At 36.1% G+C, this 16,241-nt stretch overlaps 1 protein-coding gene across 1 annotated transcript in view; it reads right to left on the bottom strand.

Moving 5' to 3' along the window:
- LOC106143330 (dorsal root ganglia homeobox protein) overlaps nt 1-15,856 on the bottom strand; it is a 54,458-nt gene extending 38,602 nt beyond the window's left edge. The window contains exons 1-4 of the mRNA XM_013345385.2: nt 15,779-15,856; nt 12,825-12,942; nt 8,992-9,083; nt 8,152-8,253 (exon numbers count right to left, since the gene is read on the bottom strand). Of these exons, the coding sequence (XP_013200839.2) occupies nt 8,152-8,253; nt 8,992-9,083; nt 12,825-12,942; nt 15,779-15,856 (390 nt within the window). The remainder of the gene's footprint in view (nt 1-8,151; nt 8,254-8,991; nt 9,084-12,824; nt 12,943-15,778) is intronic.
- Nucleotides 15,857-16,241: the final 385 nt, after the last annotated feature.

Here is a 16,241-nt window from a genome sequence, read left to right as displayed (position 1 = left end):
AGACAGAGTCAACAGACTTGAAAGACTGTCACAATTCTATGTATATATATTAAGCTTAATGATAGAATTGAGATTCAAATAGTGACAAATTGTTAGTCTATCGGCTATTTAAACTTGTATTAATGAAATTGCAAAATCTAAATTCGTCAATTCGTTTCATTGTTCGAAAATACAACCTGGATTAATTTCAAGAAAAGGATCATAATATCTAAATTTTATTTCTACCACCTTTTACAAAGCTCTGTAACTTCCTTATTTTGTGCTAAGTGACAGCTTATGTGTGCCGTTAATGTATTGAAATTGTTCATGTCAAAGGAAGTCTACGGAGATTTTCAATGCATTATTGGGAAGAGGCTTGACGAGGTTATGTGGAGGCATGCTGATATTTCTGTTGTCCCCATTATATTCTTACTTGCTATGCCCGCGACTTCGTCCGCGTGGAATAGTTATTTTGGGCATCATTGAAGCCCTCAAGGATGAATTTTCCCCGATTTTTTTCGCATTCTTCATTATTTCTTCGCTCCTAATAGTTGCAGCGTGATGTTATATATTATTATTATATTAAAGTATACATTATACAAGAATTGATTGATGATGATTCATATACAAATTTTGTTAAGAATGATGGGACGTGTGTAGTACCTGGAACGTATTAGAATAGGACCACTCCATATCTTTCTCTTAGATGACGTAAAAGTCGACTAAGGGTATGGCTTAAAATCTTGGGATTCTTCTTGTGCGGGCGATAGGCTAGCAACCTGCCACTATTTGAATCATAAACTATAATATCCTTAAGTCAGCTGAACGTGGCATATCAGTGGTTTCAAGTTTATTGGATTTAATACAGTATTTTTAATACAGTATTGCGTCCATAGCCACGCAAAACAATTATCATTGTATCTAAACATAACAAATTTTGTATGATCCTAACGATTACTCCCCGTAAACTAAGTAAGTTAGTTTGATACATCCCATCATTTTGCGCGAATTACACCACTCTCGACTTGAAATCTAATTACAAAGTGTATTGATGCAGTAAATGGGTGGATATGGTGGTTCACGTCATGACAATGACTGAGCGTCGGTGGTCGAACGGTTAAGGTTGCCGAATAGAAAAGTGTGACTCACATGTTCAAATCCAGCCATTGTAACCCTTTTCTGAGTTCATTTGCTAACCGATGCTTTAAAGGCGGGAGAAAACATCGTAAGAAAACCTGCATATTCAGGCAACTGGATGTGTAACCATGATCTAATATTGGTTAAGTTCCCTTAACGAACGAGTCGCTTCGTGTTAAAACCTAACTTACCTTACTGCAGAGGACATCTGACATATCTTATTTGTTACAATAAAATGCGTCATTCTTACGGATCAAACAAACGTAAACTATCATTAAAATCATTTCGCTGAACCATGATCTCAAATTAACCGCATCCAAACAATATGATATTCCTTTTACACGTTAAGCTAAGAAAGCTCCGGGATAACAGGAGATTTGCGGATCCCGGGGGCCTGCGGGGGGCGGGGGAGGGGTGCAATTCACCCCTAATCATGTGATGAAAAACTTAACGTCATGGCGTTATCATGTAACGAGTTTGTTTCAGCCGGGAGCTTGGTGTTAATATTCTTCAATCGTTATAGATATTATTCTTATTTCTATCTCTTTTTCTCGAAGAATTGAAGTTCGCTAAAATAGCATGTAGTATACGTGCTTATCATGAAAAGATGTAAGAAAGGTCTAGTGCCAAAAATGAGCTGATTTTAAGCATTATTTATTATTATTACAATAGGTAGAACTGGTTGAACAATGTTTGAACCATTAGCGATAACGTATTAGTAAGCACCAGCGAGTATTTTGAATAAAATAATTAACACAATTTCTAAAAAACTGTGCTACCAACTTTCCAATATAAAGTTCGCAACAACATGATATTATTAGTAACCTCACTTTTATTTATTTACTCAAATATTTATTGCTAGAAAATTTTTTTAATAAAAAAATAAAAATTTATCAACAAAGAACAGAGATAAATTGATAAACGAAATAAAAACGAAAATAGTTTATTACAACTCACAATATAAAGACAAATTGCCAGGGTCAATAAAACCAAGTGCAAATAGCAGAAGGGTTGAAAGACTCGAGGGTCCCGGGTTCAGGCCCGTCCCACGCGGATCTTGTTGCGACAGACATCCACCTAATTTCATCAAATTCTGTTATGACACTAATCATTTTGAGCCCCATAGAAGATCTCATTAAACAGATATTGCAACTATTAGATAAGATATTGTTTTTTATATGTATGTCTCATTTATTCAACAAAAATTCAAAATTGTTATTCATTATAATGGGGTATTTCGAATAACATTTAATTATTGATTCATCCTTTGGTTTAACAATGGTTGACTTCGAAGAAATTATTTTAAAATGAGTTTTGTGCCGTTTTCCAAGCGCCGAGTATCTGCTTATTTACCTACTTGTTATAAATCTCGAAGTAAAGTCAGTCCACTTGATTTTACCGAAATTTTAATCTACCTTACGCTGGCGGAGTTGCAGGTTAAAAGCTGATTATAAATAAAGTCAAAATATCAGTCATTTAAAGCCCCAGTCCAATGATAACATATCTCATTTGGTAATAGATCAAGTTAAACATAGTTTTCAATAGTTTTTGAATGATAATCAACTCGTATTTATTCGATTAATTTGAATCACACATGACATCAAAAAATATTCTTATAAAAATTAGGACCGGCGTGAACCTGTCGACCACTTCATAAGGGCTCTTGCACACGAACACAGCGGGACCTGTTTCATTTCACCCCGATTTGATTTCAATGTGCGATTGATAAAGAGGCGACAGAGTGCGAAACACTCGCGAGGTGGTAAACATACGGAACAGAATTAGGAACACGCACGTCATAATTATTTTCAGATTTATTAAACTTTTATTCGAAGGTTTTGCTTATTTAGAATACAGATTAGATTAACTCTTTCGTAATCTACTGTTGCCGCACCATAGTTCTGTAGGACTTTAGTGACCTTTGGGTAAAATATGATTTTATCTTTTCTTTATCTGAATCATTTCCGGCGGAGAGACCTGAAATGCGAAATGCATTTTGTGATAAATCCCAACCGCGCAAACACCAATTACCATTTTCCAGATTTTCCAATGATGACTTTTATACTTTGGTGTATGGTTGCTGTTGGTAAAACTAATTAAGAAAAATATATATTGACGTGTTGCCGCATAAAACAACAGACCGTGAGTTCTGTCGCGAGCAGACTTCGATGCGTCATTAGAGAGTGTCACACGAGTGTAGGGTTGCCGCCACTTCTCCCTAGGGAATTCAAATAGCTTTGGGATAAGGGAATAAAATTCTGTTACTTTAATTACATGTTTCTGTATAAGAATAATAACAATTTATAATTGTTTTACAAAATATAAGCTAAAAGTGTTCTAACATAAATTAGAATAGTTATAACAAATACGTATACGCTTAGGATGCAGTTTTGTCTATTTTAAATAACAAACTATTAGTGAATTTGATTTCCATATAATACACACACAAAAATACATAAATACACAATAAGGTTATCTACTTTTATAGAAATTATATCACCAACTGATGTCCTATTAAAACCTACTAACCTATGATTAATATACAGGTTCGCCAAAGTAAAGGGACTAAGATGAATGCTCTAATTTGTTTTATGTACTTTATAAAACGTATCAAAGTATATTGTTCAAGTGTAAAACTAACAAATCGCACAAAGGATCGTCCACTCACGTCCACTCAATGAATAAAATATCCCACTCAACAGCGACTGGAACAAAAATTAACTGAACATTTGTTAGCAACCCTATTCACCCCCAATTTGCGACGCGCTCTCAGTACAAGTGTCATCGTTGTAACGATTGTTTCTCTACCATTGTTTTATCAACTCTATGGCACTATATCAACGTCATAGCAATTTGATTTTTGCTCGTGAGAATTTATGATTTTATGACCGTTATTAATGTAGAAATACCTACAAATAAATTGTATATGTATTTCTTTTGAAGTTATAACTGTTGGCTAAGTTAATTAAATGTACCTACTTAAAAAATTGCAAGTCCTTTTGTCATTGTATCGCCTCTGCGGATTATGTAGGTATCAGATACAGAGACAAGACTTTGTGGACTTTATCTTCAGCTGGAAATCACACGGTTGACACGAAATAACATGAGATAATAATCTGTAACTATTGCTTTGAACATGGTCTCTCTCATCTGTGTGTGTTCCCAGTTGCACCCTCTATACCTTGGAGCCAATGGTTAGTTAAGTTATTGAACATAATCGATAACATAATTAGGATTCATCACCATGATTGCTACGTTTATTAAAATAATGAGGTGAAAAGAATCTCATGTTAGACAAAGAATGAGGTCACATCATCCGTCAAATTTCCCTTACAACGTACAAACTAATAGTAGCCGGCCTCCAATAAAACAAATGAAAATCAGTCTCCTCAAATTCGATAAAGTCCGTAAAAAGGATCCGTCGGCCGGAGGCACGGTTAGCTACCACCGTCGGTAATCCAATATGTCTGACAGTTGCTCCCATTCCGAGGCCTTTTTATATTTTTCGGCCGAATTATCACCGACACTCTACGGATGGACGAGAATGCGAATCAAATTGAAAGCCGACTCAATTATATTAGCGGCCGGTTGTAGGGCTGTCCGCTAGGGAAACAATTTTGAGCAAGTTTTGCTGTAAGTTCTGTGAACAAATTTTGACGGAACGTCGCGTTTGCGAATAATACCAAAAATCGTTGCTTAAGATTTATATACGTATTGAATACAGAGAACATATGAACGCAGAGCCTTAACTATTTGGTATGTAGAAAATTTTCGCGGGAAGCCTTGAAAAAAATGTGTAAATGAAGGAAAGTAACCTTTGAATTTTGGCTCAATCTATGAACTTTCAATTACTTAATGGATGTTTGCCTATTTTTTACCATTTTCGAAAATCCATTCAACTTCTTACAGCTACCTTCCTACTCAACGCTTTAATAGCCATCCATATACTAATTCCAATAATCTCAACTTCAAAACGATCCTTAGAGGTTTACATAGAAGGCTTTAAGTTAATTTAAAGCGGTAACTATAGCTATTAGCATTAAATATTTATGGTTTAATGTTAATTTACGTTAATTCCCTTGGAAGAGGTATCTTGAAGAGAAGTTCCGTTTGAGACAGCCCTTAATCCTGATCGCACGTGCCGTTAGGTGTGAGAGGGGCCTGCGGTCCGCGAAGGGAGAGGTTACAGGCTCGTATAGTAAAGGTATAAGTCCACTGCTGCGTACGACATGTCATCGAAACAGTCTGGATAAAATAAAAAAATGTAACAATTTATATTGATACATACATATACATACATATGATCACGTCTATATCCCTTGCGGGGTAGACAGAGCCAACAGTCTTGAAAAGACTGAATGGCCACGTTCAGCTATTTGGCTTAATGATAGAACCGAGATTCAAATAGTGACAGGTTGCTAGCCCATCGCCTAAAAGAGGAATCCTAAGTTTATAAGCCTATCCCTTAGTCGCCTTTTACGACATCCATGGGAAAGAGATGGAGTGGTCCTATTCTTTTTTGTAATAGTGCCGGGAACCACACGGCACTTGTAATAGTGCCGGGAACCACACGGCACAATGTATATTGATACAAGTAAGGAAAGCGGAATATAAAAAATATCAAGATAATTCATAATTTAAACAACGATTAAGTGGTAATGTATAAAAAACATCACATATTTACAAATTACTAGAGGCGAAGTTGCAGTAAATTTGGGTAGATAGCTCGATGCATCGTTGACTGCAGGTATATTCACTTACTTTCACATTTTGCAATACGACATAAAGGTTTATTTTTAAGCACTTATATACCGATTTATTATTTTATTATTACGCGTGATATTATTAAAAAAGACAAATTGTCTCAGTTGCCAGTGTTCATGTTTAAAAACAAAAAAATCTACTTATATGTCTATCAAACAAGATAAATAAAGGTTTCTAAATAGCGTACACTCTTATTACACACACATAGATCTATGGAATCGTACCTTAAGCCTCATACAGTAATACCATTCCGAGATGAGCGACTTAAACGCGTTACAGATCGCCAAGCTAACTTGACCCTCCCTGCCCTCTGGAACTCCTCGAAATGAAGCCAAATCGGGAACGTTTCTCAAACATTCACAGATCTAACTTCGTTGGCCACGTAGGCATTCAATTCTCAACTGTTTTGGTGGTTTTAGCAACGAAGTGGAGTGGATTTTGACAATGGCTAGTTACCTAATGGAAGTGGTTCAGGGGATCGACGGCTGAACGAAATTTGATATTCCCAAACTTGTTCGGTGTTACGTCGATCTGCTTATACTGATGGATTAACTTTCGTACACGTGTTGTGGTTCGTTTCAATTGATTTGTAAATTAAAAATAAACGTTAAAATTGTTTGTTTTATGTTCTGCTTTTTTCCTTGGTCTATCTTGGTAGGTATGTAATTCATGCCTGTATATTTTAATTTGAAAGTTTTTATCAGATTAGGTGGCTGGCGAATACATTTAGCTATGGCGTCACAGAATTAGTGATTGTAATTCTATGATTGGCGTAGGTCCTAGGCCCTAGACCCAAGGTTTATGTTAGTGAATTGAATGTAAATTTTACCTGAATTGAATTAAATGTAAACAATTTGAAATTTCCTTCCCAACCCTACTGTTGTATAATATAAAATATAATCAAATACCGTAAAATCTATTCACGTATGCCGCGCGACATCAACGAGAAATTGTGGTGGCGCGCCCTTGCGGTGAAAGTGGGCAATTTTTATTTGGACATAAATAAAACAGGAGATAGGTGGAGTGAGGCAATTTGCCTAAAACCGGGAAACAGTTACCTTGGTATGCCTTGAAGGGTTATTTTAGGTTTGGCTTGTAAGTTTTTTTTATGTAATTTAAATTTGGTTGGACATGTTTATCGCATGCCAACATGTTTAGTCGGGTCCTAACGGCAACAGAGTGGGCCCAATAATGGTGTAGACGTAGGGTAAGAAGGGATAACTTATTTTTCAAAGGGGGTCAGAATTCTGCTGGCAACAGGAATTTATGGGAGTAGAAAACCCTTTAAAGACCTTTACGATCAGAAAACACCAAACCTTTAATTAAATTTTGGTGTCACTTTATTCTCAATTCAGATTTATTTAAGCTTTTATATTATTATAGGTACGAAATGTTCACTAGCACTTAAAACAACATTCATAAAATTACTGAATATCGCTCGCGGTTCTGTCCGAAAAATCACGTTATCTCCCGATTTTGCGGGAATTTCAGAAAATCCTTTCTTAGCGGATTCATTCAATATTTAATCTACGTTACTGCCTTTCATCTATTGGCTCAGTAGTATTCGAGATTTCGTGATCAGTGAATGAGTGTATTTCGCTTTTCTACTATATAAAGATTTATGTTGAAATATTAAGAAACAACAATAATGATAAGAATTGAATCAAGCAGGGTTTCCAGCAATACATTATTAACATTTCTTTCAAAATCACGCACATAACCTCTCAAGTTATCAATTCTCTCATAAACATATCTTTGGAACTTTAACACAGTGTTGTATATTTGATGTGGGGCCATAAAAATATGTTTTACGACGGCGTAGCGCGGTAATGGAGCCGGAAACTTATTGGAGGAGGCAGCGCGCGCCATGCCGCCTCTAAATTGTCAACTTTACTGTCCCAACTCTACAGATCTTGTGATCTTATTTGTAAGAACCGTGTGGCGGCGCCGCGGACAGAATTTAAAGTGATTCGAAATTTAAACGTGACATTATGATTTAGGATTTGTTTTTTTTTTACAAAGTTTAACAAAACAAGTTAACTGTAATTGGCCAGTTAGGTTTATTTCACTTTTAATGTTTTTTTTACAAAATAGGTATCTAAGCAGAGCGACGATCTCTGCAGATATAAGATCTGTGGTTATTTCCAGTCTTAAAGTAATTATTTGTTCCTATATTGTAATGTTTGTTTATGAATTAGTAATTTTAAGTAATTGAACCTTATTTTAATACAAAATTTAAATAGTCTTTCCGATATTAACTGACGGACTAACCTGTACTCTTGCCTCGGTGAGGTTGATTTTCAATGCGAGATCCTCTCGTGTGAACACGTCGGGGTAGTGCGTCTGCGCAAACGCCGTCTCCAACTCCTCCAGCTGAAATTAAACCTTCAGTTAGTAAAAAAATACTGATTGTTGCATTTTAGATAAGATTAGTCTTTTCTTGGGGAAACTACTTTTACTTTACTTTTTACAAGTGAAAAATATATATATCGCATATGTTGCATTACTTGTAATTAATAAGTAGTTAAAAACTATCTTTTTACAAATTTATTGATTTAGGTATTTCAAACTTGATTGAGCCTTAGTGGTATAATTGTATCTAGTAAGCAAGAAAGAAAAAAATGTTGAATCATTCCACAGTTTAATTTTTAATAAAGAACAATGTACTTTTTTATTAAATTATGTTATTTGGATATTCGCCTGAGGTGTTCCGGCAAGGCATTGCTGGGTGATAATTTTAAGGGCTAAAGAATTGGCCATGGATCCAAATTCAATTCCACCTCGGCCAAGTACCAATGACTATTTTCAAAGTTATGTACCTACATTAGTTTGAATATTAACCGATGCTCTTACGATGAGGGGAAACATCGCAAGGAAACCTGCACATTCAGACAACTATGGATCCAATACGTTAGGTTTACCTGCAATAGTTGCGGAGGTCAGATTGGAATCGCGTTGTGTAAAAACCTGACTCACCCAATCTAGGATCCAGGGTCAAAGACATACCCCAGGCTTCTCTCCAGAGAGGTGAGGTTGCAACCGGGACTAAAGCCAGGAGGAAGAAAAAGTTGGCCAGGGATCCTGAGCAAAAAACTATAAATGTATATGGACCTGTTGTAACGTGAAGGTAGTCCTGTTTCTCCTCTGCTTCCGTCGCACGAATGTGTCATCGTGTATGGCGGGGTGGTAGGAGTAGCTAGTATCTGAAATAAGGGCAAATGGTTGAACAGAAGGAAATCTAGTCAATTTTTTTTTCGCATGGATATCGTAAAAGGCGACTAAGGGATAGGCTTACAAACTTTTTAGGCGATGGGCTAGCAACCTGTAACTATTTGAATCTCAATTGTATCATTAAGCTAGATAGCTGAACGTGGCCATTCAGTCTTTTCAAGACTGTTGGCTCTGTCTACCCCGCAAGGGATATAGACGTGACCATATGTGTATATGTAGGCGCAAATATGTATAGGATACTTAATCATCATCATGTTCCTCTCATTTGTACTCCTTGACAAGAAATGTCCTCCGATGACCGCGACCCAGGCATAATTAAGTCAGGTATAGAATCCGGCAAATAGTTTGATACTTCAGGGATGCGCAGTAGCAATTATTCTTATCAAAAACTTTTCTTTTGTGCATCTTTCGTGCCGGGCACTGTACCTACGAGTAATTTATACAGGGTGAATTTTTTTTCGTCAAGCACAGCATGTGAGTGAGTGGATTTCCATAAAAACATGTAGAAAAAAATGAAAAAAAAAACATTACTTTCTTATAGAAATTGGTCGATCAGACAATTTATAAATCTATGAAAGCGTACTATTTGTGTAATCACTTCTGTCCAAAAGACGTCCTGGCGAAATCGGCAAGTGGTTGCATGAAGCGAGGGAATGTGTGAAGAAGTACTTAGAGATAGAGTATTGCTTACCCCTCTGAGAAAAAGGCATCGTGTTTACGAGTAAATACTCGTAAGTACAATACTTAAGTAAGAACTAGGAGTACAAATGTACTCCTAGTTCTTACTTAAGTATCTACTGTTGGGCGCCTACAACTTTTTTTTTCTTATCTATGGTTGATTCTAAAAAAACAATATAAACCTATTCAAACATACTCATACAAAATAACCTATATAAAACGTATTTTTTAAAATAATACAAAATATTGAACAGTTATAAAGCAAAATATCATACGTTAATGAAGTTTTCTGAATTTTTGAGTCAAACGACGGGCCACTAATGGCGGGATTAATTGCCCAATTAACGGACGATTCACTTCACTTTAATTCTGTTTGTCTGTCTGTAGTGTACGAGTTAATGTCGTTTCATTAAACGCTTTGATCCGCATTTTAATTTTTCCCAATATATCCGTATGCATGTTTTTATCATATGCGCCTCTATTTATCACGTAAAAAATTTTAACACACTTATAATATGATCCCCTTCTGTTAAATTATAATAAGAGATATACCTAAATAAACTTACGATTTATTACAATTAATATTAAAGCGTAATGTGTGAATGGAGCGCATTCCAGGCAGATTTGGCAACACGCGGCCAGCGCTGAATATTATTTTCCCGTTGTTTCAGCCAGTTTCAAAGGCATTAAAAATAAAACGTTCCAAATTTAAATTAACCGGCCCGTTTTTAAGTCTTCTTTTAATTAGACGTGAATTAAAAATGGCGGCAAATGAAACGGCTGGCGAAAAGGCTTGTCCGATCTCTGCAAGTCCAGATTACGCTGGATTATAAATATTTTCATTAATTGAATGTAAATAATTGAGCTACAACAACACAGCGGAAAAATTCCAAGCGGAAATTAAAAATCAGCCGGAAGTCGGTGCAGTGAAAAAGTTTGGTCTCGTTTTAATAGAGCTCACTTCATAGACGGTAGAGGTCGCTTTGTTTAGGACTAGATTACATATAAGTATTTATGTTTATTTCTTCAAAAGTATTTAAAAAATAGAAGACTGTATGTTAATAATTATTTGTGTTGTACATTATTCTTATCACAACAGTTCGACCAAATTAGATAATTATGTCATTTTATTAATAAGATATTAAAAAAAAATCTATTATTTATTATTAGATATTAACTTGTGTAAGTTAGGCAATATCGTTAAATATCTATCTACTCGGTCTAACGGTGTACTCGTTAATACCGATAGTCCGATAAGATTTTATGTATATTACCTAAGTGTTGGCTACACTTGTACGGCCCTCTTGTCTATGGCAAGCGGTGTGATTGCGCTCTAATGAGCCCGCAGCGTTCCAGCGCACCGCTGAAAATTGCCTTATACATTTTTAATAGATTCGTTTAAGCCGCTTTTTTATTCACTAGCCGCCGAGCCGCGCCGGGCTTTTTAAAACTTCACCCCCACCCACCCACTCCAATTCGTTAATAGATTTTAAAAATTAAAACATTTACGCAATTATCCGACAGCCGGCTGTCATTTTATCCAAACGAAATGACGGATAATGTTGTTAAGCTCCTTTGATCGTTTGTTTCGTAAAAAACGGCTACAACCGGGACTAATCAAAAGTGACATGATGCTTATTGAGTTAGTGTAGGTAACTGAGTTAATTCGGCCGGCGGCGCGACTCAAAAACTATTTTATGAATAATAGATGGCGTCGGCTGCGACCAATCCCTGGGGGGCCCCGCCCACCTACCCTCGAGGCGCCCCCTCTGGCACCCCTCCCCGCACCCCCGAGGCACCCCTGGCCTGCCTTCTCTATTCATTAGCACATTACCACCCCTCACGCGAGTCGGGACTAAAGAAACTGATTTCTTATTTTTAGAGAAAGGTAAATCCAATTCGTTTGTCTAGTGATATCTTAATAAGCTGTGATACAGACTCGTTTTCAATATCGACGACTGGTTCGATATTTAAATTGTATTTGTTTTCGTCATTATGAAATATTTTGCAAATAATACCTTCATAAAAAATTTACTAAAGAACTGCCCACTAAATAATATTACTCACATACAATATACAAAATAAAGAAAGATATTACATACCTATTTAAAACAAAAATAAGTTTAAAAAATCTTTAAATAAAATAAAAATAAAACCGACAAAGACTAGGTACTCACTGAGATTCGCGTCTTTCATCGATTTAAAATTGGAATAGAATCGAGTTTGCGTTCAAAATCGAGTTGGTCGAAACAAGACAAGAGCTTTAACTGACAATAATGCAATTAGTCCAGGAGCCGTGGCTTCGTCAAACACTGTTAGTGAAGTTTCTCGACCGATAAGTGAACGTAATCGACGCTCCGGCTGTACACAGTTACACATCGAGTTTGGGATTCAAATGAACATAGGGTTTAATTAACCGCAAATATCTGGATGTGACCGGTTTATGGCAGTGCAAAGCGGATAAATCTAGAACTATGATACTAGAGCTAATCTATGTAGCTTGCATTGAACTTCATAAATGGAAGCAAAAGTTAACTTAGAGAATCGATAGTAGGTACGACTTGTAATTGTAAGAAGATAATTGTTATTTTGTATATAATTGAGCAAATAAACACTCTCTTTAAAAATAGGTCTAAAGCCGGGTGCACATTGTTCCAACTAATGGGGCTCACAAGCATTTGTTAGTCCTATTTGGGAGAGTTTGGCGAAAAACAAAAGCTAGGAGAAAGCCATCGTAAGTAAGTGCGTGTCAACTTTCGTTCGCCCGGTGTAAAAGCAGCTTTATTCGAATTGAACAAGCATAGAGCATGAGGTCTATATTCGTTACGCTCGCTCGTTCAAAAAGCGAATGTTGGCAACTTCATCAAATAATCGCTTTACGAAATTCATCGTACCTACTCTAACAATCATGCATAGATACATACTTTACCTACTTAAACTATATTTCTTTGACTCAATTGAAAAAGCGAGCGGAATAAATTGCGTCCGTACATCACTCGCTACGCTCGCTCGCTCAAAAGCCTTTAATGACTCACATGGATGTGATGCTGAGAAGGGGTATTCCAGGGTCGGCAGCCTGTGCTGGTGGGGAGGCAGACTGGGCGGGCAGTGGTAACAGAACAAGCCGCGCCCGCCGCCGCCGCCGCTCGCCAACTGGAACAATCAATCAATCAGGATTGGATCCTTTTAATCATTTGGAAAATTCTAGTTTTATTTAAGGTACAGACATATTGTCTATTATGGGGTTATCAGCCACGTAAGGTATAACTATAAGTATACGAGTAGTCTTATAGGTAGTTGTTTAAATAAAACTTGTGCAAAACCTTGTTAGATGTTTTTCTGAATAAAATTATACTTATTTTTGACAAAAAATTATAAACCTGTACAATTCTAAGGAACTTTTGCTACAAAATATTGATATGTAGGTATGTAGCACATTTGCAGGTTCATCATAATTTAGATATTTGAAAAAAAAACTTGGCGTTTTGATGGGTGTAACAACAAAAATATTGTTCGCTTTGAGACCGGTACAATGTTAAGTCACATTTACTACATCCACGAGAAAGAAAAAGAAAGATGTAGTCGTGGTGAGATAGGATAATATTTTTTTTTTATTTAACTTAGTGAATGCACCTAACAACTCACGGTTATGATTCCACAATCAAAGCCAAATGTAAATCTTACGTAAATACATATAATAAACCTTACTTATAGACTACAAAACTGAACGTGCTTTGCAATATTATATCGCTTTATTAAGTACTTGCCTATAGTTTATATCCATAGATAATTATACAGTTTGAGACAGCGCTGTGCTGAATACCAATCATAGGTATAGGCTGTTAAATTTAAATTACGAAATAATTTTATTGATATAGATAGATAGATAAAACTCTTTATTTCACCATAACAGTAAAACATACAAAACAGCACAAAGCAGACAGAGATGATACAAAGGCGGACTTATCGCTAATGCAATCTCTTCCAGTCAACCTTTAGATGGAAGGAAACCAAACAGGAGATTGGCTTTGGCGAAGAGCAAAATAAATATGTAAATGATTAAACATAATATGTCATATTCTATGGTCACTGAATATGTTATTACAGAAATTCTAATTTCAGATAGAAAGGATCTGCATCTGACCCCTTTTACACCAGATCACGAGTAAACCAGGAAAGTACGTACTTACGTTAGGACCTCTTTAATTCCTCAGAATGGTGAACGATTTACCGGATGTCGTAAAGAATAACAATTGTCTTTTATTTGCTGATGACCTGAAGTTATTTTTAAAGATCAGGGATTCATCTGACTGTGAACAACTGCGAGAAGATATAGAATAAACCATTGCTAAGTTCGTCATATAAAGTTATTTAACTGTGTCGAGTAACTACGCAAGTCGACTTGAGTTAGATCCAAATCGGATTTTTTTAAATATAAAAAATTTCATTTGTTACATAAGTCATACATTAGTTACATAATTTTACGTCTGAATGCATTTTTCATATGAAAAGTTATGCGAAATGATGATTATACCAAAAAAAAATAATTATGCCATCTCAAATTATGCCGTCTTAACTAAGCCAGCACGGATGCGGCTGTGGGTGTTGTAATGCGGTAATGACACAGTAATATAAATAGGATTATCGGGCCCGGGCCCCACGCGCGCAGACAGGACGTCGCAATGCGCCGCGCACAGTGGGCAGACGACGAATTACTAACAGCAAAATAGGTATACCTGTTTTTTTAGCAAACTTAATTATGTGAAAATAATAACTAGTCGTTCGTCGCGAATGAAAACCTTGCGATTTTTTTTTAAGTTAACTTTTCAAAGATTACTTAACCGATTGTGATGCCCCCACCAACTTAAAAATTCTATTGACAGATCCTACATATGATTTAAATTTCGTCGAAATCAGACTAGCGATTCGAAAGTTGTCGCGTAATAAACATTCCTACATACATATTTTTGCTACGTTGATTGGTATAAAAAACATTGGGTTTTTTTTTCAATATAGGTACTTAATTAATGTGATATTTCGTCACATCTGATTCTTCCTCGTGGCTTAATAGTAATTTTATTTAAAAACAAAACAGACTTTTTAATATACTCCAATAAGTATGGATATTAAAAAAACGTATTTTCCAGCCTTCGCGTGCTCTAGCCCACCGCTGCTATGCCGGGCACTTCGGCATCAGATCCTAGCGAGTTTAAAAAATAAAATATTATTTCCAGCCAGCACGCTCTTCGGCCAAACCTTTGCTGACGTCAGGGATATCTATTTCGAGTACTCTAGTCGTTTTAAAAAAAGTAGGTACCTATCCATTTTTTTCCAGCCAGCATGCGCTCCGGCCCACTGCTGCCGACGTCAGGCGCGGCGGCATCGAATGCGCCCGCGCATCGTTTAGTCCATTCATTGAAGCCATTAATGTCATTTATGCGACGCTCGCGATTCCACACGTGGGTCTCTCTTAATACGTGCAATTGAATTTCATTGCCATTTTCCTCTCGCAAATAAAGTTATGTCGGTTTAAAATGTTTCAGTTATGTAGATACTTAGATAGTTTTTTCCTTTTTGTTTTGTACGTGATTTCAGTGTGGATTGCTCTGTCCGTGTGTATTTCCAAAAATACTCTGTTAATAATTTTAATGGATTTCCTACCCTTTATCGAATGAGATTTCTTTAAACTATCCTACAAAACAGTAATAAACTCTTAAAACTAAAAGAGCATGGTCGAATCGATAAGTTTCCCGTTTGAAAATGCTTAATACGCATATGGAGGCACAGCTTCAAATCCCACCTCGGCCATATGCCAAAGACTCATTTTCTTACTAACGTTAGTTTGAGTGCTAACCGATGATCTTACGGTGAGGGAAAAAACATCGTAAGAAAACCTGCACAGCTGCACATTAAGGGAACAAAATGTGTGCCTATTATCCAATACAGGTTAGGTTCCCTTGGGAAGGTTGCGGAAGTCTACACTATATACTGTATCTATAGTCATGCTATCAAGTCTATGGACTAATAATAAGTCTATGTCTATAGTTTCAAAGTCCTTATTTTCCATTTATACCTTATGACGTGACGATCACTGAGATATTCATAGCACAGAGTAGACTAGCCGCCTTATTATTAGGCGGTGTCGTTTCTATGTTAATTGAAACGGAATTAGATCGATGTCGTAATGTTACAGGAGGAAAATATATAGCGTACAGAATTTTTTTAGGTATATAAATCGATAGTTGATACCAACTGTATTTCTGAGCTAGATATATTATTTTTATTTTTTATTTATGGTCACGATACCCCTTATTTATAACTGACAAAATGGCAGAACAAAATATAATGGTGGGAAAAATAACTATCGCAAGAGGAATTATCAACATGCCAAGACAAAGTATGACAATTAGAAACAATTCATGCTGTCTTAGGAACTTGATGAAAATTAAGAA

Source organism: Amyelois transitella, chromosome 17 (genome assembly GCF_032362555.1).
Source record: "Amyelois transitella isolate CPQ chromosome 17, ilAmyTran1.1, whole genome shotgun sequence".
Taxonomy (NCBI): domain Eukaryota; kingdom Metazoa; phylum Arthropoda; class Insecta; order Lepidoptera; family Pyralidae; genus Amyelois; species Amyelois transitella.
Note: the sequence above shows the minus strand (reverse complement) of the source record. Positions and strands in the feature narration are given on the sequence as shown.